General features: G+C 39.2%; 1 protein-coding gene across 2 annotated transcripts in view; it reads left to right on the top strand.

The window, feature by feature from the left end:
• Positions 1–23,561, top strand: part of bbs9 (Bardet-Biedl syndrome 9) — a 211,442-nt gene extending 187,881 nt beyond the window's left edge. For both annotated transcript variants that reach the window (XM_051720610.1, XM_051720609.1), the window contains one exon: positions 22,176–23,561. In XM_051720610.1, the coding sequence (XP_051576570.1) occupies positions 22,176–22,498 (323 nt within the window). In that variant the 3' untranslated portion in view covers positions 22,499–23,561. The remainder of the gene's footprint in view (positions 1–22,175) is intronic.
• Positions 23,562–25,739: the final 2,178 nt, after the last annotated feature.

Below are 25,739 nucleotides of genomic sequence, written 5' to 3'. Positions count from 1 at the left end.
TACGTGCCATTGTGTTACTACAATAATAGACCGGTGTGTAACACAGTATAATTTAAATGGTCCGCATATCAGAGCCGCGGCAGACGTGTTTGAGCTCATAATGTTAAAGTGCTCGCCTGTTTCATTCTTCCTCTCTCTCCTCAACAGTTCCCTGTAACTTTTAACTGTCTTGGCTAATGATAAAAAGGCAAATATCAATAAAACTTCTATTATATACGTCTGCAAATATGTGCATATCTCGTTTAAACAGATGTAATAAACCAACCTCACACAACTCAGCAGATCCAGAGTCCTGTGCAGCGTTCATTTATTTACCTTAAAGCATATATTCTATCAGCCTCTCCTCAACATTTCCTTGTAACTTTTCTAATGATAAAATTATTAAACAAATATTAATAAAACTTGTATTATATACCTTCTGCAAATATGCAGATATCTCATTTAAAAAGATGTCATTCACGAACCTCATGAAAATCCAGCATTTTCTTCCCATCGAGCGCTCATCTAATATCTTCCTCTGAAGCACGTATTCTATCAGCCAGAATCAAAAGCTTCAGGATCAGGATCAAAAATTCCTCTGATTCACAAATCATGACGGTCACTCCTTAACAATCCAAGCAGACGATCCGGGCTGTTTAAACTGTCAGGAGATTGAGACTCCTGCTGGATCTGCATGAGCGCATGAGTGCAACTTCAAGGCCGCATCCAAAACCAGGAAAATACTGCCTCCGGAGGCTGTATACGGAGGTACGATTGAAAATAAGGTGCTTTTCAAACTGTTCAGAGACCAGTTTGCTTAAGAGTTCCATTAATTCAAAACAGCTGTCAGTTAAGTCATTAACTAGTTAATTAGGCAGCAAGATAGCAAGTCAGCTGCCTATGTTTTCGGATGCAGCCCAAGGTAAAAGTGCTTCACATGTGCTATAAGTAAATGTCGTGCACTGTATGTACGATTGGTTTGATTCTGTAATTTTTTCAGATTCGTGTTGCTAACGTGGACATGCCATCCATTGTTGCTGGACTTCTGTGTGTACTGTTATTTCCTTCTTCATAATATATTAACAGTTTCTACATGTGCAAATAAATTACTACAATTTTATGACTAAACAGAAATCTGAAGAAACTGCTATCTACTTTTTTTTAGTTTAGTGTGAAATTCAGTAAATATAGTGCTAAATAAGAGTTTATTATATATTTTTTAAACAATTTAATGCTTGTTATTTACTATATTAAATTGTGTGATATATCAGCATTGTATCGGCCTATCGGCCACATTTCTCTCTGTAAATCGGCACTTTCCATTAAAAACCCATATCGGTCGACCACTATCCATAATGTCTCAAAAACATGAATAACCAACACTCCTGCACACATAATAAACTGTTTGATGACTTTCTACAGCTTAGTATTTCTAGTAAGTTAGTCCCGCTGTCTACACGTGGACATCAATTTTTAGGAAAACTTTTTTTTTTTTTTTTGCTTTTTCATTAGGTGCTACTAGTTAAAAAAATTAAATGGAAAATGCACACAGAAGTCACGCGGGGGTCTCAGGAGGATATTATCCCAAGATACGTTTTAAGCCGTAACTGTTTGAAATGGCTATTTGGATGTGGATATGTTTCCTGACGTCACACAAAGAATGTATAAAGTAGTTAGAAATGTAAAATTTTTGACTGTAAAAATTACTTACTTTATGACTTTATCTTTTTTTTTTTTTTTTGTCTTTCGAGTTACAGTTGCTGAAACCAATAAAGTCAGCAGGTCAGCTCTTTTAGTTTTGTTTATAGTGCTTATTTTTATTAAAATGTTTTCTGTGAAATTTGTTTGTGATGTTTGATAATTTCATGACAGCTAAAATGACTTTTTTTAAAGATGTCTTTTGAGGAACAGTTGCTGAAACATAATAAACATACTGTTTTTAAATCTCACTGTATTGTATTTGAAAACATCCTGGTTACTTTTGTAACCTCCGTTCCCTGATGGAGGGAACGAGACTTTGTGTCGACGTAGTGACACTAGGGGTCACTCTTGGGAGCCCGAAACACCTCTGGTCTTTGAAAAATGGCCAATGGGAATTGGCGAGTGGTATTTGCATACCACACCCCGAACATACGGGTATAAAAGGAGCTGGTATGCAACCACTCATTCAGGTTTTGTGCTGAGGAGCCGAGACAAGGTCCCAACCATTTCAGTGGGTAGTCCAGCATTGTGGCAGGAGGGACACAACGTCTCATTCCCTCCATCAGGGAACGGAGGTTACAAAAGTAACCAGGACATTCCCTATCTGTCTCTCACTCGATGTTGTGTTGATGTAGTCACACTAGGGGTCCCTATACGTAATGCCACAACTAGCTGAACTGTGTTATGTGAACTGGCGGTGCGAGACGGGCAGACCACTGTGTGCCTTGTAGCCAGCGCACCAGGCCAACATGTAACCTCCCCCAACGCTGTTATGAGCGTCGAACGGCCCTTCGGGTACAAGTCGACTGCCCAAAAGATAGGGATAGGCTAGCCCAGTCGTGGCCTCTTATCCTCTTTTTTTTCTCTCCCCAAAAAAAGAGTGAAATTTGTTAACCGACTGGGGCCACCAGTGTCTATGTCAGGGGGGGGGTCACTCCCAAAGGGAAGACACCGTGGAGACCATACCCCGGGGGGGGGGGGTATTTTGAGTGGAAATACATCACATGGTCTTGCCGAGCCTTGTCAGAAGTATGTCATGTGGAGAAGTCCCATGGTAGGTCCTACCCAACGGGGGAGGAGTTTCTACAAACATGGTGACTGGGGCAGAGGGGCCTCTGCTCAAGGAAGACGCAGTTTACCAACAGGGAAACGAATTAGTGGAAGATAAATGTCGCATGGGGTCACCTATGGGGAACCAACACATGCGGAGCACCTACCCCAGTACAGGGCTTAGTTAGCACATGTACTGAGCCGGCAGCGAGTTTCTCCACAAACTCGTCTGCCACAGGGCTTGGAGGAATTCATCCAGGGAACACAGTTTGTGAACACTACTGGGAGTCAACAGCGCACGTTTTCAGCTCAGGGGAGGTGAAAGGCGCTATGCACAAGCGATACACCCGGCCAGCTGTCCCGGACTTAACTGCTTGTGCCTGCTACTACATGGGACGAAACCGGCTCAACCCGGAGATTGTAGAACCTCGCAAAGGTGTTGGGTGTTGCCCAGCCCGCTGCTCTGCAAATGTCTGTTAGAGAGGCGCCACCTTTCAAGGCCCAGGAGGCTGCCACACTCCTGGTAGAGTGGGCTCGTAGCCTTGCCGGAGGCGGCATGTCCTGAGTGTGATATGCCATTGCTATGGCATCAGTGACCCAGTGGGCGAACCTCTGCTTGGAGACAGCGCTTCCTTTCCGCTGTCCACCAAAGCAGACAAAGAGCTGCTCTGAGACTCTAAAGCTCTGCGTGCGATCCAAATAGATGTGTAAAGTGCGCACCGGACACAGCAACGTCAGGGCTGGGTCTGCCTCCTCCTGGGGCAGCGCTTGCAGGTTCACCGCCTGATCCCTAAAAGGGGTCGTGGGAACCTTGGGCACATTCTCGGGAAGCGAACAGGTCTACCTGTGCCTGCCCGAATCGACTCCAAATCAGCTGGACCACCTGAGGGTGGAGTCTTCACTCTCCCCTGAGGGTAACCTGTCCTGACAGCGCGTCCGCTGCAGTGTTGAGATCGTGCTGGCGCCTTGTGACCATCCCTGGAACAGCCTTGGGATGGGGGAGGAAGAGGCCTGTCCTCGTGACCCATGGAGACCGTCACATCGTGGGCAGATTTGTGCCACAGCTGGGCGCGCAGGGGTGGGGAGACCGCCGCTGGAGCGCCAAACCTGCCGAAATGGAATGGTGGATGGTTGTCATGATGACGGCCGTGCGCACCGGGTATGTGACCCAGGGAACAAGGAAATCGCTCTTCTGCTGAACTCTTGGGTACCGCAGCCACTTGGGCATGCGGCGAAATTAAATGAAAAGGTAGCAAAAAATTCTCCTACCAGCCCTCCACCCGTCTCTTTCTCGGGTTCTTGGAGGCCGGCCGTGAGACGGGTGGCGTCTGCTTCCTGCTGTGGGCCCACGCCAGAGCCGGTTTGCGGGGGCAGGCTGCGGTGGAGCCGGTGCAGTCACCGCAGGAGGACGCCCTTGGTGACGAGCAGACGGGGTGCGGGATCTTGAGCTGCGCCGGGGCAGGATGTGTCGGATAGCCTCCGTCTGCTGCTTCACCACCGAAAACTGCTGGGCAATTTCCTCGACAGTGTCGCCGAACAGGCCAACCTGGGAAATGAGGGCACCAAGGAACCATCCCTTGTCGGCCTCTCCCATCTCGACCAGGTTGAGCCAAAGGTGGCACTCCTGGACCACCAAGGTGGACATCGCCCGCCCGAGAGACCACCCCGTGACCTTCATCGGTCGGTCGTCGAGCACAGTTCCTGCATCAATCCCGGGGCGGAACTACCCTCGTGCGTTCCTTTAGCGCCTTGGCTTGGTGGACTTGCAGGAGAGCCATGGCGTGCAGGGCAGAGGCGGCTTGTCCAGCGGCACTGTAGGCCTTGGCTGTCAGGGATGACGTAAACCTACAGGCCCTGGATGGGAGCTTCGGGTGCCCACGCCAGTTGGGGTCTCTCCACGGGCATAGGTGCAACGCGAGCGCCTTATCCACCGCGGGATCACCGAATACCCCTTGGCTGCCCCACCATCGAGGGTAGTGAGGGTGGGGGAGCTGAAAGATTGGGACCGGGCAGTAAAAGGTGCCTCCCATGACCTTGTCAGCTCCTCGTGCACTTCCGGGAAGAGAGGAACCAGGGCGGGGCGTGGCGTGGCTGTGAGTGGCGCCGCAGGCCCAGGAACCAATCATCGAGCCGCGAGGGTTCAGGGGAGAGCGGAGGGTCCGCTCTAGCCCAACGCTCGCGGCTGCCCGGGAAAGCATGTCCGTCATCTCCGCGTCAGCCTGTGACTGGGCGACCGTACCCGAGGGAGGAAGCCCAGCTGAGGCTTCCGCATCTGACTGGACGAGCCCACTCTCCGATGCTGCACTCGAGAGCTCATTACATTCGCGGGCTCCAAACAAGAGGTCGAACTCACCGTGAGACGAGCCGGCGGACTCATCCAGAATCCCGATCGGGGCAGACGAGCGTGATGGGGAATGGGAGGTCCGTGGGGGGATACCTGGCGGAGGTGGTCCCATTGAGGTCCCCAAATCACCCCCAGTGCTAGCCACGCTGGCCTCATACCCGTAGGTAGAAGGACCGAGGTGGGGAGCCGGTGGGGTGGCTTGCTTTCTTACAAAGGCAAGCCACGACCACAATGTTGCCATGGTCATGTTCTCACAATGAGTACATGACCCCTCCACGAACGCTGTCTCCGTGTTGGTAGCGCCCAGACACAAAAGACAGCAATCGTGACCATCAGAAGGCAAGAGATAACGACCGCAACCAGGAATAACACACAAACGGAAGGGCATCTTTAAAAAGACGTTCCGTGTGTGCCGCTCTTTTAGAGAAATACACTCTTTTTTTTTTTTTATATACTCTTTTATTTCTGCCGAAGTGCCCAGGGGCATTCTCTGCAGTGCACCAGTGCAGAAGGGGAGAAGCCGCTGAAATGCACCGTCAGATCCAGCAGAGGTGAATGAACAGCCGTGAGAATTCAGCTCAGTAAGCATCGACCGTTCGGCTCCGAAGAGAAAATCTGAATGAGTGGTTGCATACCAGCTCCTTTTATAACCGTATGTTCGGGGGAGTGGTATGCAAATACCACTCACCAATTCCCATTGGCCTTTTTTCAAAGACCAGAGGTGTTTCGGGCTCCCAAGAGTGACCCCTAGTGTCACTACATCGACACAACGTTGAGTGAGTGACAGATAGGGAACTACAACATTACAAAAAAATAAAACAAAAGACAGGCATCGGTATTGAAAAGAAGTATCGGTACTCATATTCGGTCTCCAAAAAATGGTATAGAGACATCCCTAATTATATGTTTAATAAAATACAATATGTCCTCCTGTGACATATAAGGTAAAAAAAATTAATTACAGCACACATTAAATAATTAATCAGTTTATTAACAACTCACATGCAAAGAGGTTAATGCTCTATTGAGTTTTAAATAAAAAATAACCTGCCTCCCCACCCTACACCTTAAACCTAAACCTAACCGATAGTGTCATATCAGATCAGGTTGACATATCCACTGGATCTGACATGTTTCTCCAGATGTTTATTTAATAGTACTGGTCCAGACACTCAGGTTTGAGCATAAGGAATTGTTTTATTTTATTTAACCGTATAGTTTCATATAAAACATCTGTACCCCCTACTCCACTGCCATCTAAAGACATCTGCTACACAGACATACCGCTGCATTTATCTACACAATATTTTACACATATCTTACACCTCTGCCTTGGTATTTATATAAGGCATTCTGAAGTTTACTGAAAAAAAATGAACAGCATAATCAAATACAAGACAAAGTGAAAGCATTGTCTCAAACACAGTCACTATAATCAGCCTCTCGCTCTCTTCCTCTTGTTTTAGTGTGTGATGTGGTGTTCATGTATCTCTGAAAAGAGAAGGAACACAGTTTCAGACATGTAGATTCTGAAATAACTCAAAGCACCATAGATGCGCAAAGAGCTGTGAGGAACAGACAGCAGGAGAAGAGAACAGTGCAGTAATGTTAAAATAGTAAGCAGACTTCAGTCTGGAATTTAAAAAAAAGAAAGTGTTTTTGCAAACGCAAGTGTTTCTCTTTGTGTTGGTGGTTTGATGTTTTGGGTTGGTGGTGGAGTCAGCCTGTGTTCTGACAATTCTTCTGGAGCTTCTCAGATACATGGCCCTCATCTCCGCCACAACAGAGTCAGCCCGCGGCCTGCTGTACACACACTCACCCAAACAGCTGCAGAATCTGCACCAGCTGATATGTGTGGATGTGCTGTATATACAATGGATACATAACATATTTGGACATCTAAGTCACAATTTACAATCAAAGCAAGTGTCATCTGTAAACAAATGCTGCTAGAGGTTTTCTCACAACTTCTTCACTTTTCTGAGCCATTTTTACATTGACTTGTAATTAACTGGTGTCAAGATGACTTTACTAAATCAGTTCCCCTCAAGTTCACACAGGTGTCCTAGTAGAAAATCACGTGCAGGATATAAATGATCAATACCTAAAATTACATTTTCACTAATGAATTAGGTTTGCACAAATAAAAACGTTAATTCTTGATGTAAAAAATTGAATTACTAAAAAAACAATTATTGATATCTACAAGTGCATTTTCACTATAAGAATTTCACAATTATCTGTCATTCACTTGTTCAAAACGTAAATACAGATATCTTTAATTTATTAATAATTGAAATCCCAATTTCACACGTACTTCTAACTAGTAAAACTGATAATATTTTTATATAAATAATTACATTGTGATTAGTACAAATATAATTTTTTTATATCAACTATTAAATAACAATTTGAAGTAGTAAAATTGAAAACTTTTGATGTCTGTAAATTTCATTTAACATGTTAGATTTGGTATCGCAGACATCTAGAAAAGGATTTCAGATATCAGAAAATGGAAGAGTAATTAAAGATATATAAAAAGCAGTCCTGTCAGTCAATAAAAATATTTAATCAGGATTAATCACATAATATTTTGTAGTTAATCACGATTAATCGCAGATTTTGAAAGTGCTGAAATTTGACTCCTTATATACTACTTTTTACTGTCAAAATGCATTTAGTTCCTTCTTAGAAAAGAAAAGAAAACAATATATAACAATAATATTTTATTAACATTTTCCAGACAAAATCTTTCACAGTATAAAGATAGAAATGCACTAAAATAGCACCAATTCAAGTAACATTAAATGTTTCACAAAGTGTAGGTGGGATTTTGACTAATTGAAAGAACTAGTCTCCCCATAGTTTGAGTATTCATTGCAATGGGCATTACATCTCTTAAACTCTCACCCTACACAATATTAATCTGCCAGCAGGCTGTGGCATCCACTTTGCTAGCACCAGCGTTAGGAACCACTTTAAAGTTTGAACTCCACATGAAAAGCACTGCAGAGAACAGCTGAGTTCAGAATGGCATATTTTGTTATCAAACCAAAATTCACATTATACTGCTTTAAGTTTGTGTGTGTCTGTGTCTGTGTCTGTGTGTGTGTGTGTCTGTGTCTGTGTGTGTGTGTGTGTGTGTCTGTGTGTCTGTGTGTTTGTGTGTGTCTGTGTGTGTGTGTGTGTGTGTGTGTGTGTGTCTGTGTGTGTGTGTGTTTGTGTGTGTCTGTGTGTGTGTGTGTGTGTGTGTGTCTGTGTGTGTGTGTGTGTGTGTGTCTGTGTGTGTGTGAGTGTGTGAGTGAGTTTGTGAGTGAGTGAGTGTGTGAGTGAGTGTGTGAGTGAGTGTGTGAGTGTGTGAGTGAGTGTGTGAGTGAGTGTGTGAGTGTGTGAGTGAGTGAGTGAGTGAGTGAGTGAGTGAGTGAGTGAGTGTGTGTGTGTGTGTGTGTGTGTGTGTGTGTGTGTGTGTGTGTGTGTGTGTGTGTGTGTGTTTGGGAGAGACAGAGGCCGACCACTCTAATTGTGTCTCTCAGATGTGGCTCAGTTGTACGTGGGTAGAGTGCAGACTTTGCAAGCAGTTCCAGACAGTAGACATACCAGTGTGTGTGTGTGTGTGTGTGTGTGTAAGGATGTTTTGTACTAGGGCGTAGACAAACAAGTGGAGAGAAAATATCCCTGCTGACCACGAGAATCCCACCCATACCACACCCTCTGAGGCCAAGAGCTCTCTCTCTCTCTCTCTCTGTGTGTGTGTGTGTGTGTGTGTGTGTGTGTGTGTGTGTGTGTGTGTGTGTGTCTCTTTCTCTCTCCCTCTGTCTCTCTGAAGACAAGTTTCTCCATTGATACAAACTTTCAGTAGAATAATTTTACATCATCAGATAATCAGATGTCCTTCATGCAACACTTGCACTGTCAGGTTCACTATTTAAGCTCAACTGATAGAGCGTTGCACTTGCAATGCAAAGGAAAGGGATAGAAGTCCAGAAAAGCAAGCGTGTCAACATGTGAGTCGAAAGTGTCATAGAAGCAGCACAAAATGACATGGTTGCTTTAGCAATTGTGTTTTTCATCTCACATTTGCTTTTTCTGACACTATCGGTTAGGTTTAGGTTTAAGGTTTAGGGTAGGGAGGTCGGTTTTGTTGATTTAAAACTCCATAGAGTATTAACCTTTAATAATCAAATTTGTTTGATAGAACATTTAACTTGCTTTTAGCACCACAGAGTGGACATTTCACTTTGGAACTGCCAAAATACATTTAAGGACCTACGTTATATAATTTAGCAAAAATGTCACCAAAGTCACATAATTTTAATGAGATCTGGCTGTGCATTACAGGTCTAGGATCAGTGTATCGTGAGTGTTTTCAGAAAGCATTTAGCTTCACATTTTAACACTTTACAATATTTTCTCAAGTCAATAAACATAATAAGGCCAGAAACAGAAAATTTAAGGAAACTGGCGGAATGGATTTAAACATAAATGTGTTAAACAGAACTGAGAGCACTACACTGTTATTGGTAGTTGAAACATTTGGCGCCCCTCTGCGTTTCACCTGTAAATTGAAGCTCACACATGTCCATACCTTCAAAAACTATTCCAGCTTTGGCCACAGGGGGCAGTGCTTTGAATTTCGGTAAGAACAGACTGATTTTAGCTGAAGAACTTTTGACCTCCTATCGTTGAACTCACAATAGCTGTGTCCGAAATTGCGTCAGAGTATGTATTGCTTTTGAAGGACGCACTTCTCGGCTGGTAAAATAGTACATTCTTTAGGTATGCATGCAAGTAGAATAAATCGATTCCGGAAATGCTTCATATGGGAATGTGAGCATTGTCCCGTTACCAGAATATATGCCGTAATAACAACAACTGTGAAAATAATTTACTCTGGTTTTGATAGACAAGCACCATTTAAGCACAAGAAACAACTTTTGTGGTATATAGTACTTATAGTTAAAAAGAGCCGCTCGACTTGACTTTGTTTTTAATCCAGTGTTTTGAACATGACATATCCTCAGCTAATGAGGCATTATGGGACCTTAAAGTGTTTAATCGATCCACACTTCTGAATCTCGCCTGAAATAGTAAATCATCCGTGTATTTCTCACATACTCTTTTATGAATACTGAGGATTCATACATACTATTCCATTGGTATACTGTTTTTGGCATTCAGTATATAGTAGTGGAGAAATATAGTTTTTCATGTTCAGCGAGTAAGTCTGATGGAGTTCTGTGGCAGAGATTCAGTGTGCGCCTTGTTATAGCTATAGTTATAAACATTTTGACAGTAATGAACTTAAACTTGCTCAGCAAGATTCTCTTTAAACTGTTGGTCCGGCATGACAGTAGTTGACTTGAAACAGAAAACTGTACCATAAAAGAAGACAGTTTACTCTAATGGCCACTACAGCACCCCTAATGGCAACAAACTACATAAAAATCCAATGGACACAAAACACTTTCTTCTCTCCTCTTGTCCTCATGTCTTTCTCTTGCTCTCACTTTTTTACCCATACTGGACTTTGCTTAACATACACAAACACATAAATTATGAACATGCTATGCTGAGCTCAGTGATATGTGGAAATCCACTCCATTCAGACGATCAATAATTGTAGTCATGCTGATTGATCTGTAGAGTGTGGAAAATTTTTCTTTGATAATTTTATTGATTTTAGTTGCAGTAAGATGTTTGAGGTGTAGTACTTCCAACATGCTGGAACATTTGGAGAGTCATAGCTGCATTCATATGGGTTGTATGGTGTTTGGAGAAGATAAAATACACATTTGGTGTAAATTGACTGAGGAATGCTAGTTGATGACATACTAGATGAATAGCTTCAGACTGGCTGAACCACACTTTCTAAAGGAAGGTCTTTTATATGTCATACCGCCTTACTAAAGGACATACTCACCTCTGAGTAAGCTAATATTTATGTTAGTTTCCTTCCTGTTCCTCTCCCCAGCTCAGTTCTCCAGAGAGGTTTGATTTGAAGAAAATCTTGGAATTGGTTGAACACTCGTTATTTCTGTATAGAGTGTTCATTGTGTCTCCTCATGTAACTACTGCACTTTTTCAGAGGCCAAGCCTGTTTTTTTTTTTGTTTGTTTGTTTTTTCATTTCTTAGTGGTCCAAGACACTTCTTTAAAAAAAACAATCTTAATCAAACCGATTTCAACAACTTTAGGCTAATTTCTAAACTGCAGTTTTGGTAAAGAAAAAAAAAACCAAACAGATTAAAGTCTTAATTAATAGAGAGCAAAATTACAGAGAAATCAACTCTCCTTAACATGACAAATTATTTACTGTTGCCTTTGCATTCTTATGTTGGGGGCTCTGCTTTTGATAAAGTAGATCATACTGTTCTTTTGGACCATATCAATACAGGGGTTTTTATTGAATGCACAGCATTAAGATGATTCTCTTAAGGCTGGATTACACTAAAGCACTATATATCTGAACAGATTTGAAAGTACTAGGTATCACATACTTGGTGATTTTGAAAATCGCTACAGCCGAAACTTTGAATCACACACCAAACAACTGTAAAGTTGATCCGATCCTATCACAAATTCACGAAGAAACACAAACCCTCCCATTCCAGGATTGGCATGACAGATGTAAACAAACATAGATATGGGAACTGGCTGCTGTTATTGTTGCTGCTACTCTGTGTTCCGAGCTAGGAAAGAGACAGGCCAAATGCGTTTGGGTGTGGTATTCGGTGGGAAGACGCAGCCAGTATGGTCTCCAGAGACTGTGATGAGAGATGGAGGTGAGTGGTGTTAAAAGTTAAGCTCTACTTGAGTGCTTGTTCACTATCTCCATTTCTTGAGCTTTGTCGCCCCACATGCTCGATTTCTGTTGGCTGCTCATCGTATGACTGCAGATTTGAGTCATGGAGCATCATACACTACGAGATTTCCTCTGTAGTCGTGGGTAGTCAGCTCAAAAATATCAAACAAGTTTACCGGGGGGCCTGGGTAGATCAGCGAGTATTGACGCTGACTACCATCCCCGGAGTCGCAAGTTTGAATCCAGGGTGTGCTGAGTGACTCCAGCCAGGTCTCCTAAGCAACCAAATTGGCCCAGTTGCTAGGGAGGGTAGAGTCACATGGGGTAACTTCCTCGTGGTTGCGATTATTGGTTCTCGCTCTCAACGGGGCGTGTGGTAAGTTGTGTGTGGATCATGGAGAATAGCATGAGCCTCCACATGCTATGAGTCTCCGTGGTGTCATGCACGGCGAGCCACGTGACAAGATGCTGAATTACAGAAGTGGAGCTGAATATCTCAGAAGTGGAGGCAACTGAAACTTGTCCTCCGCCAGCCAGATTGAGGTGAGTTACTGCGCCACCATGAGGACCTAGTAAGCAGTGGGAATTGGGCATGCCAAATTGGGGAGAAAAGGGGATAAAATAAAATGATAAAAACAAATATCAAACAAGTTTGAGATCCTCCAACTAGATTGAATCATAGCCGGGGGGTAAGAAATCAGAGCATATATCCGTCATATACTACGCAATTTTCTGTGAAATCTCTTAACTTCAACTGGCCCAAAATCTGCAGACTTCAGCCAAATATAGCCAGCTCGCATGGACTCGACCGACAGACCTCTGACAGTAAGGATTGGGAACTCCTTATGTCCGTCTGCACTTATCACCTGTGGAGTTCCCCAAGGTTCCGTCTTAGGCCCTTTTTATGTTTTCCTTACAAATGCTTTCCCTGGGTTCTATTTTTCAAAAACACAAGTTTTCATCATTGCTGATGACACACATTAATAAAAAGGGATATAGTAGCGCGCACTCCTGCAGGAGGTGTTATGTGCTATTGATTGTTTCCCCTATTCTGGCCTGTCTTCATGCTCCGCAAGTCCAGTACACAATCAGTTTAAGTAGGACTGTCAATTGATTCAATTTTTAATTGAATTAATTACATGATATGTGGATTAAGTAATCAAATTCATTGCATATATCAATATTTGCCAAAAACAGATAATTTAATAAAAATCAAGATCATTGGTTTGATTTCCAGGGAACACACAAACTGATAAAAATATATACTCTGAATGCACTGTAAATTGCTTTGGATAACAGCATCTGCCAAATGCGTTAATGTAAATGTAAAATTCAATAAAAGTCAGCACTCCAGCTGTACAGGCAACATGCCTCTTCAAACCAATGAGCAGGCAGGACAGCCTTCCACAGATGGCTTAGAGCGCTTGCTCTCAATGACAGCTGGACTGAGCACAACAGAATGCAGGGCTCTCAAGTAGGCTCATAAAGTTTCAAACTATGTTTAACTTGACACAGCATCCTAAAAACACAGCGCTTATGTCCAGAGGCGCTGAAAACTAGTGAGACGCTTCAAAAGCATCTGTCTGACGCATGAGTACATTGACCAACAATTAAAAATAGAGCAGAGGGAATTAGGCCAATAATAGGGTTATGTTCAATGATATGGAAATAAAACAAACAACATTTTCACTTTTACAGCCACTTTTTGTGTTGTCTTAATGCTTTACTTGTCTGTTGCCACAATATGATGTAATGTTTTTTAATTATCTGAATTATAATATCTATCAGGCCGTAATATTATATTTATAATTATTTTAATCAAAATTATGTTTATTTTAGGGCCTTTCCCATATAGCTCTTTAATTACATCTGCTGGTGGAATCCCCAAACTGCAAATGCAGGAACTTAGTTTAGTCAAACGTCTTAGTGCAATGACTTATTTCTCAGGAAAATAGCAAATTACGCTTTGCACCACTTCATTAACATACAGTACACCCACAGATTGGGCGTGTACACCTACAGATAGCACAAGCACTACCACCCACACCCACCTGCTCTTTGCACTGACATGAAAATTCCGCTTTGAATTAGCACTGTGACGAAAATTGGAAAAGACGCAGCGCAGGTTGCGCGTAGCTCTGCGCCTAGCGCAGTCAAGAAAATAGAGCCCTATGTGTGTCAATTGATTAAAATGAAAAAATTATCAATAAAAGAAATCAGGGTTAATTGTGTGATTTCAGAACTGTGTGTTCACTCTGTGAACTGTGTAAATTTCTGAATCAAACTAAGAAATATGTCAGTTTACATTTTGTGTCTTGATTTTAAGTGTTTTTTAGCTGTTTTTATTAAGTTAGATTATAAATATCACTTATTGTAAATAATTTTAAGTCATTTGGGTCCCCTAGTGGGCTCCGGCCCCCTGGTGAGAACCACTGGCCTATTGGACATTGGGTTTTTAATTGATGAATTTTTATCCCGACTTTTATGTATGATGAGTGGTCAAGCTCTCAAATGGATGGGACTTCGAAAAAAGAAAAGAAAAAAAAAACAACCAATAATTGATACGTCAACATTGCAGACACCAAAAACAATAATCTATGCTTCCCCATTTTTGAAAAGCACCAGCCACCACTGTTTGAACATGACCTTGGCACCTGGGAAGCTGCCCTGGGAATAGCCCAAAACAGCTCCAGCCAACTCACTGGGCTGTTATCTTCCACAATTCAACACTTTTTTTTTTTTGTACAAGGCTAAACCTTTTTTTTTTTTTTAAAGAAAGTCAGTTCTCCTGCACCCAGGCCAAAAGCAGTAGTCCGGTGGAACTTGATGGTGCTGTTTGAAGCCAGGTGCACACTACTACACTTAAGGTCACTACGATCCGGAAATTCATTCTCACACAAATTGAGGCGCATGTATCAACAGAAGAGTTTATTCTTTACAACACTTATTAAGGTCTTGTATTCATTTTTTGCACTGATTTCCTTAGAACAGGGGAAAAATACAAAAAAACAAAACAAAAACAAGTATAAAATCTGTCCTTGCATCTGCGACGACTTGGGCTGTGTCAGAAGTGTGCACACCACATTATTTGACTTCTTGTCACAGACTAGCCTCTGACTGAAAACATCAAATGTGACAAACTTTGGTCGTGTAAGGTGCACTACGCTTTAAGCCACGGTCACACAACAGTTTGCGTTCCATTCACTCCCATTCAAATGCATTCGAATGCGGAAGACCAAAAACGCAAGCTTGTGAAGTAATTTCGCTTTCCACTATGGACAAAATTTCAAGTTTGGTGACCTGCAAAATCAATGACGGAAGGACTCGTGACAAACTGAAGATGGAAATGACACATTGACGTCTTGGCTCAATTAAAAGAATATATATTTCAAAGCTGCGTGTTTTTGTGTGTACTTGTGGTCCTTCAAAAGATGCTGAAAATATTCAGTAGACTGTTTACTCAGCCACTTCAACACTGCAAGATCTAGTGCCTGAGATTCTCCTGTTAACAAAGATCAGCATGTCATGTCGTGTGGGAGAATTCACTAGACAGTTATTGGGCACTATAACTATTCACAACAACAAGTCCACATTTTTTGATCTACATGATTTATTTTTATCTCACAATTGGATGTAGCAAATTAACTAACTAAACTAACCTATTAGTAATGGTACTACCTGACAGGAACAGCCACATCCACTGCACTCAAGCACACACACACACACACACAATGATATTCTCACATCCTCATCCATCCATTCTATCTTGCTGTGAGATCTTAAAACACTTCACACTCACTTTATACTTACACCTGCATGACAAACACTCCTTACATTTACCCAGACAAAGCACTGTATGCTTCTACTAAGATTTTCATGTCACATGTATTTTTCATTCTGCAGAATAAGCAAACTGAGATTTTTAATACGTACATAAATGAGAACACCACTCACACACACACACGCGCACATCTGTTGACATAATTCACAGTTCAATGCACACACAGACAGACACTCTGTATTGTAAAGCAAAGTTGCATGCATTTGTGTGTGTGTATTTTTAGCATTTATGTGAGAGGTTTTTAGTCAGCATTGTTAAACATGTAACAGTAAAACATCAGAGGGCGTTGGTGCTTCTCTTTGGCTTTATGTGCTGGAGAGGGAAACAGGCAGTGGGTAGGGTTGGAAACTGGTTCCATTAAAAAAAAAAAAAAATACTGGAACCGAATACTTTTCATGACATTCGGTTCTGCTTCAGTTCTTAAACTCTTAAACTGAGTTTTGTCATAATAAATGGTACTTTAATGAAAAAAGCGTTACCAATATTGTATCTTTGGGTATTTCTTCAACATCGGGCACTTTTAGCATTGTGGATTTCTAAAAAATAAAATTTCACACTCTCACTATTTAATTTGTCCACTAATAATGTCTAACTGTGTATGTACATGTATCACAGAAGATGTATATCATATTTGTCATGATAATTCCCGGCATAGTGTCACTTCCAGCATATCTCAAATTCTGTATTGTGTTTAATAGAATTTTGTTGTGTAAATGATATTTGTAACATTTTTGAAATAAAATAGTCGACTCTTTTGTCTTGCTGAGGCTAATTTCATAGCTAATATTTATATTTTTACACTTTTTACATAATGTGGCAATGATTGGAAGTGACGCCTAATAAAAATACTGGTAACATTTTCAGTGAAGCCCATAGTTATAATGCATTGTAAAGGCATTATAAATGCATTATACTGCATTCATAATGTATCAAAATACACCTTATAATAAGTTATAACTTCTCATAAATAATTAGAACTACAGTTATAATACATTATAAGACTTCTCCTATTCATAGTTATACTTAAGAGTGTGATGCATTATAACACAAGCAACATCCAATTTTAACACAGCAGAAGCTAATAAAGTTTGTATAAGTGCTGTGTAGTGTAAACAGTCAAAAAGGCTTTATGACGTGATCATATTATAAGTGGTCTTTGCCTGCTTTAAGTAAAGTTACAAAGCAATATCTTCTTATAAAAAGCCATAACATAAACTTGTAACATACAATACAAGTCAAACTACACCCAAGAAAATCGGCTACAAGTGTGATCAACATTCAATTATTTTTTTTGAGTTTCTGATATATATTTAACCTTGTAGCTTTACAAGTATTTTTCATAATATCTCAAAATTGACATTGAACGCATGTTATTTTGTATTTTCTGCATGTGTTATGTATATAACTTCCAGCTTGACTTGTAATGTCTTATAAACATCCATAAGATATTTTTAAATTGTTATTAGTAGACATTGCTTTTGTCACTTTACTTAAAGCATACCTATTATAAATTACACACACACATATATATATATATAAAATTCATTATAACTTCTGCAGATAAAATTGGATGTTGCTTGTGTTATAATGCATTATACTCTAAGGTATAATTATGAATAGGTAAGCAGTATAATGAATAATAATTGTGGTCATGAAGTTATAACATATTATAAGGTGTATTATGAGACATTACTTATGCATTATAAATATGGGATTCATAGAAAGTGTTACCAAAATATTCTGCTCACAAGTGATATTTACCTTGAATTGTCTTTGTTTTCTTTAAACATCACTCATATATCATCTCAAGAATGCGATTCACTGACACTTTTGTTGACTTAGTTTACTAGTACACTAAAAATAAAAAATACTATTTTGGTGTGGAGGAAATGATGCCACACCAAAATGTTTTTAGTTTTATAGAAATCTTTTTCACGCAATAAAAATGGAAATGGTTTGTTTATTTCACTCATAGTTTTAAACATGTATTAAATTGTATTTTTCATAGTTTTAATATTAAAAGTCTGGTTTTGGAACAAGGCTAAAACAATAGAATCTATATATAAAAGGCATTTGAAAATTACCATAGTTGGTAAAAAGTTTCCTATTCAGTTTTAATTAGACCATCATAAAACAAAACAAAAAAAATATATTTCAACATATATATTTGTTTAGTTTATAATAAGGACAAAATTGGAATAGAATTGTTCAGTAGAATTGGAATCAGAACCAGAATCGTTAAATTCCATATAGTTCCCATCTCTAAACAGTGGTCCATTGATGCTACTCTTGTGTTTTTATACATTCAGAATAGTTCAAACAATTCTTGCCCGGCAAACTCGTAAAATTGCCCCTCAGTGACGCTATCTGCTATGCTTTTCATGTGAAGGTGAAAGCAGTGCTTGATGTTGGCATTGTGTGGAGCATTGTCTGTTGGAGGCTGCTTTAGCCAAGCAATGCTTTTGAATGCCATTTTTTGCTCTGCCCTGCACGATTACCAATGATAAAACAAACCTTGGATTATTTGTCTTTGTTTGTTGGGTTGCGATAAACACAACCCGAGTCTCATTGAATGAACGTTACTATATCATTTTTGCAAACTGAGTTTTACCTGCTACTTTCTACGTTTTGCTGGAGTTTCCTGGTGAAATGAACACTAGAGGCGCTACAACAACTGTGTGTTTTATTTACTTTCACACAAATCACGGGTACTATGGCTGTTTATGACTTTATAAACACATATTTGTTGCTCTGTTACTCACACTTTTATTATATCAAAACAATTTTACTCTAACATATTAATGCTTGTATTACAGACTTATTCCAGTGTATTTAACTTCCGCGGTAGCTCACCTGATAGTGTGTTGCACTATGGACTTTGAAGACCGAGCCACGAGCCCAGCCAAGGATGCTCGCAATGAAATTGAATCAGAAGTGCCATAGAAGCAATGCGAAATGGCGTGTTTGCTTCAGTAAATGTGCTTTTCATGTAGAATTTACATTTAAAACACTATCGGTTAGGTTCAGATGTTGGTTTAGGGTAAGGATGTCTGTTTTGTTCACCTCTCATTTATCTTTTAAGACACTATTGGTAAGGTTTCGGTTAAAGTTTTAGGTTAAGGAGGTATGCTTTATTGATTACTCACTCTAATATTCACCTTTAAAACTTTGTCGGATTACGACATCATTTTACTCGCTTTTGTCGCTGTTGCCACGTAAACTTCATGAGATCGGGCTGGATAAACGTCCATGAAAACATTCTTGATCAAAAATTGCATCTTATTAGTCTAGTAGTAACATTTTCACTTCGAGTGTGAGATGATTTTTAATAATCTAAGTGAAAATCAGAGCTTAAGAAAACATGATGGACAGTGTTACTACATATTACAACACTTGTGTAAAACAGAGTTTGAGCATACAGAATGGAAAGAATTGCAATTAAACATTGTATAGCAGTAGCATATAGTAATATAAAACTGTTTTTGTTCTCAAACTGATAAACTTGTGTAGTGCACTTCAGGTTCTATAATAGGTTAGACAGGACACTGCTTTTAAACCCTAATACTTATCGTAAGAGTATATGCTTTTATTGAAATACATAAATAGTAAAATAGTGGAATTGTGAGCATTCACCTCATAGTGAAATAAACCTCATAAGTGAAAGATTTGAAATGCTCTTCATAGGCAGTAACTCTCTTTAGCAACACTGTACTGCTAAACTGTATACTGTTATATTAGTGTATAAAAGATTGAAAAAAATATATATATATATATATATTTTGTCTTGACTGTCATCAAGATATAAGAGTCCTCATTTCATCAATGACACTTTTGTCTCTGTGTTTGGGTGAGTGTTTGTGCAGAGGGAAATTTCTGTTGTTGTGTGCCAGGTGTCATTGTCACTCAATGTCAGTCACAGCAGTCAGCTTAACACACACACACACACACACACACACAGATATGATGTCCACTAAATCCCAGCAGCTCTAAACAGTCATCAGTGTGTGTATCCTCTAGAGGCTGGTCTCAATCCTCCACCTGTGTGTGAGACGCCTGTGAGGCTCAGTCACGCCGGGCTGATGAGGACAGACAGCTCCTGTAGTGCTGGATCTGCAGGGAGAAGCTTTATGAAACCCCACTACTGCACACACTCTCACAGATCACACTGTCATTGTGTGCGTCTGCAGACAAAGACGCAACAACAAAATGTGTGTGTGAATGGCACCCCTACACATGAATGTTATCTGATGTTTAAACACAGACTGCCCACATCACCTGATAATATTCTTCCTCATGCACTTTACCACACAGACACTAAGTACAGCCATGCTCCACATACTTTTGCTCTGTCACAAAACTTAGTGTTCTTTTTCATTTCTACTGTCTACATAGGCAGCTAACTTCTAATGCAGCATCTTAACCAAAATTGAGCTTTGTAAGTTAAAGATTTTGAAAAGTCGACATAAGCAGCAGTTTCACTTAGAGCGCAGCAGTCTTGTTCCAGAAGTAAAAATCCCATTCATTTTCTCCATAGGTCAATAGATTTTTAATGATAAATTATAAACCTTTAAAGTCAGACCTACTGTGAGCTCTGAGGTTGTTAATCGATGGTATACTGTAAAAAATCCAACTTCAGTATTGTCATATAAACTCAATTTTACAAGTTGAACTATCTAATGTAGAAAAAGTTGAGATTACTTAAAAAATTCAGTTAAGTCAACTTTTAGGCCATCTAAATCAGAGCAACTTAAATTTTTAAACAGTGAGCACATACAATGTCAAGTTTGGTGGTGAAGGTAGAACTTACAGGCTTTTGTATATTTTGATAAGTAATATTTTCATTAGGATGTTGGATTCTATATTATTTTATATTGATTTTACCAAACAAGTTGACGATTTTTTCTTTTCTTTTTTTTTTTTTTTAATAACTGCATATGATTGTCCATTTAGTGGATTTATTTGTGGAAACTCTGAGAAAACTTCAATTTTACTGTTGTAAGTCTATGAAGCCAGCCTTACATAGAAAATCAGGAAATATCAGGGAATTTAAAAACTGTAATTTTGACTCATATCTTTAAGGATGTTATCCAGTCGCCATAAATATCTGTTAAAGTCATGGAAATATCAGGGTTAAAGTCATGGGTCAAAATCTGGGGTAAGCATGTAAGGCTAAGCACTATGAACTTCACCTGCTACTGAGCATGCCCACTGGAGAAGCATTGTGGCTGAATGCAATACCCACAATCCCTTGCATTTGAATATATTGAAGTGTATTTGGTCAAAGAGTGCTGATTTATGAAGACATGTAAATTCATTGTAAATAATCTGGTTTGAATGAACAGATGTTTTAGCTCTGTATGTGTTTTAAAATATTATTATTTTTATTTTTATTTTTTTTTAAGTTGTGTTTTCTTTAATATCACTAACAAGGTGATTAGTGTTTGCGTTGAAGTTTCATAAGTTATGAAGTTTACTTAACTTCTTAAAGTTTGAAGTACTTGTTACCTACACCACCTTTTAAGTTGGGCCAACTATTTGGTATCTTGGTGGGGCTGACACATGATCTTATGTTGAAATGTAGATTTGCTTAATAAAGAATTTCTTATTATATTATTTTCAAGAATATTGAAAATTATGGACAGCTGTCCTTACAAATGCAAGTTTATTGAACTAAATAATCATTGATATATTTCAGTTTGCTGAACTTATTGTATTGAGTTCATAGAACTTACAATCCATCTTGAATTAAGTACAACTAATTTGAAATTGTTTTGTTTACTCAACTTTTTAGTTTTTACAGTATGCTTCTGCTGAAGCCATCAGTCCGCGTTATTACAACGTAATTTTTTATTTTTTTTATTGTGTTTGAGTGGAACTCCTGGTGAAAAACTACACTACCCATGATCCTAAAGAGAAAAAATCCACCAATCAGAGAATCATGGTGAAAAAAAGTGCACCAAAAGAGCTCTGCAGCGACAGCCCACTCCCATTTTATATTTATATTTATTTTAATATTTTGCAATAAAATCAAAGTAGATTGTTTCTATACTTACGACAAACAACTTTAAATCAGTTGTTTTAGATTTTTCCACTGTTTTTAACTTGATTACATTATTGGCAATGCTTCATGAGACATGTAGTTTATTCTCTCATTAAAGACATTAAGTACACAGTCTTGTGCCATTGTCTTTTTGTCTGATTATCAAATACTTTTTTTTTTTTTTTTTTTGCTTCAGATCAAAGTTTATGTTGTCATTCACCTCTGAGCTGGTTGGTTTGGTTCATGGCTTACAACTTTTTTATGAAGGATTTTATAAAGTTCCTATGGAAAAAAAAAACATTATGGAAAAAAAAATACTTCTGGAACCAAGACATCATACAAAAAGTATATCATACAAAAGTACATTGTTATATTCCTTTGAATATTTATGCACAAAATGTTTGTTTCATCCATAATAGATTCATCTAAAGAATCTTTGAAAGAGAAGGAATCTGGAAAAGACTCCACGAAAGAGAGCAAGAAAGACTCTGCGAAAGAGGAGTCTAAGGTGTCATCTAAAGAGCCGAAAGAGTCATCAAAAGAATCAAAGGAACCCTCAAGAGAATCCAAAAAGGGATCCACAAAAGAGTCCAAAAAGGAGTCATTAAAAGAGTTGTCAAAGGACAAAGAGTCAAGCAGAGAGAAGGAGTCGTCAAAAGAGTCTGGGAAGGACAAGACGAAGGTGTCCAGGAAGTCCTCAGTGAAGGTTAAAGAGAAGAAGTCAGAGGCAGGAGACAGCTGAAGAGTCCCACATATAAACAGACACGGCTGCTGCATTCATACAGCTCTGGCTCTTTATTAGGCAGTGTGTCTGTGTAGAGGCCAATCCCTCATCCTGATGTTTTCGCTGTAATTCCAGGGTTGATAGCATAGTAGCAGTAAACCATTGAAAAAGCACATGTTTTGCACCTTCTTTGAGGGAAACCTTGTGTGTGTAGGAGGGATTATATTTAAACTCAGCTGTCTGCCACTGCAGCATGTAGTCTGTGTGTGTGTCCATCATCTCTAGTCCTCAGCCCTGTGTGACGTCTCTTCATAGGCACCATGCCCCACTGAGACCACTAAGAATAACCCTGTCTGTCTGCTCTTTATCTCTCACTGTCTGCCTCTCACTCTGTCTCACTGTATCTCTCTTTATCTGTGAGAGTGAGACATGCAGTTTACTATTAACACAAACTTGCAGTCTCTTTCTTTCAGTCACATGTAGAGGATCAGAGACAATCACCGATGTCAGAGAATCATAAGGGGTTGCTTCACACTACAGAGTCGTGTACACTCTATTTTTGTAGAAGAATGTGCTGTTAGGAAAGTGGTATTTGTACATGATGTTATGTCTTGTTGTCCGTGTCCCTGTCCCTGTTAGGCTTGGATGTCATAAAACTATAGAAATTGTTTGCATATAAAGTGTAAAATGAATGCCAGAATTTAGAATGATCTATTCTGATATTGTAAAACATTGTTAGCCACTAGAATCCCATAAATGTGGACAAATTGCAATTTTCTCAGCATTTTACTCCCCAAGATTTATATTATTAGTACCTAATTCTATGTTATTATTATTCATATTATTATTCATGATTTTTTTTTTTTTTTTTTTTTCTTGTTCTGGTTGTTGAATCAAAACTTCCGTTACATCAATTTCTTTTTTTATATGGTCCTTTTGGTCCCAGCACTTGCAGGCTGGGTAAATATTTCCTCTATACTGAAACATTTCACATATGGAAAGACAGATCTCTCTCTGTACATCAATTACACTGTCAAATGAGGCAATATAAAAGGCACTAAATATTATAATTTACAAATATTAAAATGCATAAATGTTTCAATTATATGATTAACTGTAACTCTGTGTGTGTGTGTGGGGGGGGGGGGGGTGTTGGGCTAGATAAGGATTTATAGAGATATTTATTTGGACATATGCTTGTGGTTTTACATGCATAGTGTCTGTATTATGTTGCTCCATTTTGGCAACTTGATAGGGCCATTTATCTAGAATCCTCCGTTACACAAAATCATCACTCACCAGTGCTGTTAGTGGGAAGAAATGAGTCATATCCTAAATCTATCCACATACTGACTGTACATCATACTGTAAGCTAGATGAGAACTGCTATATCCATTTCTAATGATTAACAACAGTTCACATTCATATCACACTGCATTCTCATTAAAAACATCTCTGTCCTTGGTTTGAAATAGGGAAGACTGGGGCTAGTTGGCACAAGGGTTCAGTAAATATATGGTTTTGACTGAAAAGTCTGATTACACAAATTCTTGTTTTCCCTAGCAGTAATTAGCAATGTTGGTTTCAAACACCTAGTTTAAAACTACTGTGAACTGTTACCAAAACATTCAACAAATGTTCCCTTTGTTAATGGTTTATAAAGGGGTTCGTTAATGACTAATAAGTTATTTATAAATGCATTATAAATAATTTAGTTGCAGTTATAACAACATGCATAAAAAGAACGATTTCAATCCAATACTTAGCTAAACAGTAAACTTCTTGTGTGTTATAAATGCTTAATAAAAACACTTATTCATACTAATTTTAATAAAATGCCCTAATACATGATTTGTGTCACAGTTTGGCAAAAAGAGACTATTATAATGAGGTTAAAAGGAGGGATTATGTCATTTTTCTACAGTCTGCTTTTGTGTCTATATTCATTACTGTAATGTCTTGACTCACTTGTGTTGTCACTTTCCTTGTTACATTGATGTCAAAAGAATTATGCTAATGCTGCTTACCTAGTCCTAGTTACCTTAAATCCTTAAGCCAAAACCTTCTTCAGCTCTTCATGCTCATTCACAGCATACTGCATATCACATAATAAAACCCGATGACCATTAAACTACACTGAACTTTATTCACATAGGTTTCTAATGTTGGCTTCTTAATAAATGCATCATACAGTAAGTCCACTTTACATTAAGGTACATTTTCATAGGTTAGTAAGGTTGAATGAGACTTATTATGATTTTATAGCATGTGAGGTAAAATGGATTACTATTTGACAGGTATTGAATGAAAGTTACCCTTTTTATACATATTGTTATAACTGCATAGAAGTAACTAAGGAACCCTGTTATAAACCCTTTACAAAGGGAACATTAATGTAAAGTGTAAACAAAGGTTTCTGTGAATTCTATCCTTCAAACTAAACTTTCATATAATCATATTTCTGTTATCAACCACACTGGCATTAAAACAAGAGTTTGGTATCATGAAGGCAGATTTTAACCAAAAGGTTGAACTGTGTTCTCAGGACAAGTGATAACTTTATGTGGAAATGTTCAATAGCCTTTTTTGTAGCCATGACTTCATGGTATGTGCCTATACAGAAACTGACTACCAAAACTCTGACAACTAGCTTTGGTTTTTCTGTTTGCTGTGGGTCTGGTACCACTTATTATTGATGATTAAACCAATAAACCCCGTCATTATTAAAGCTTATTTAAATAAAGAGTTTAGTTAAGCCGGCTGTAATTCTCTGAGTTTGGCTGAAGGAATTGTCACCAGGTGAGTTAGTAAGAACTACAGTAAAAATGCTCTTTGGCGCTATCTAGTGACTAATATTACAGCAATAAACGATTCCCTGACTGATGGTCTTCACAGACATGTCTACATACTACCTTCAGAAGAAATAATCCTCCTGTCATACAGTCTCCCATGTATATGTAAACTAGATAGGGACTAGTGTCTGTTTTAAAGCATATATTAATTTGATCTTTGAGATGCAGATGGCCAAAATCCTTTGTGCTTGTAGCTTCTGGATATCTGAGAGCACTTGGCACCTACTCTAGATAATGGTCCATGGATGAAGCCCTTGTTATTCTAAACGAGATGACAAAGAATTACATGCGAATGACATGCTCCTGTCGATCTTTAGCGTCTTTAAAGAGGGCTGAAACACTTGTTTGAAGGTGAAGTCACATGAGTGCTGAGGGCGGATCTCAATATACCTCACCCTACAGCAGAT

This window comes from Myxocyprinus asiaticus, chromosome 16, assembly GCF_019703515.2.
Source record: "Myxocyprinus asiaticus isolate MX2 ecotype Aquarium Trade chromosome 16, UBuf_Myxa_2, whole genome shotgun sequence".
In the NCBI taxonomy this organism is placed as follows: domain Eukaryota; kingdom Metazoa; phylum Chordata; class Actinopteri; order Cypriniformes; family Catostomidae; genus Myxocyprinus; species Myxocyprinus asiaticus.
The sequence above is the reverse complement of the archived record's forward strand: the minus strand, read 5'-3'. Positions and strand labels throughout refer to the sequence as shown.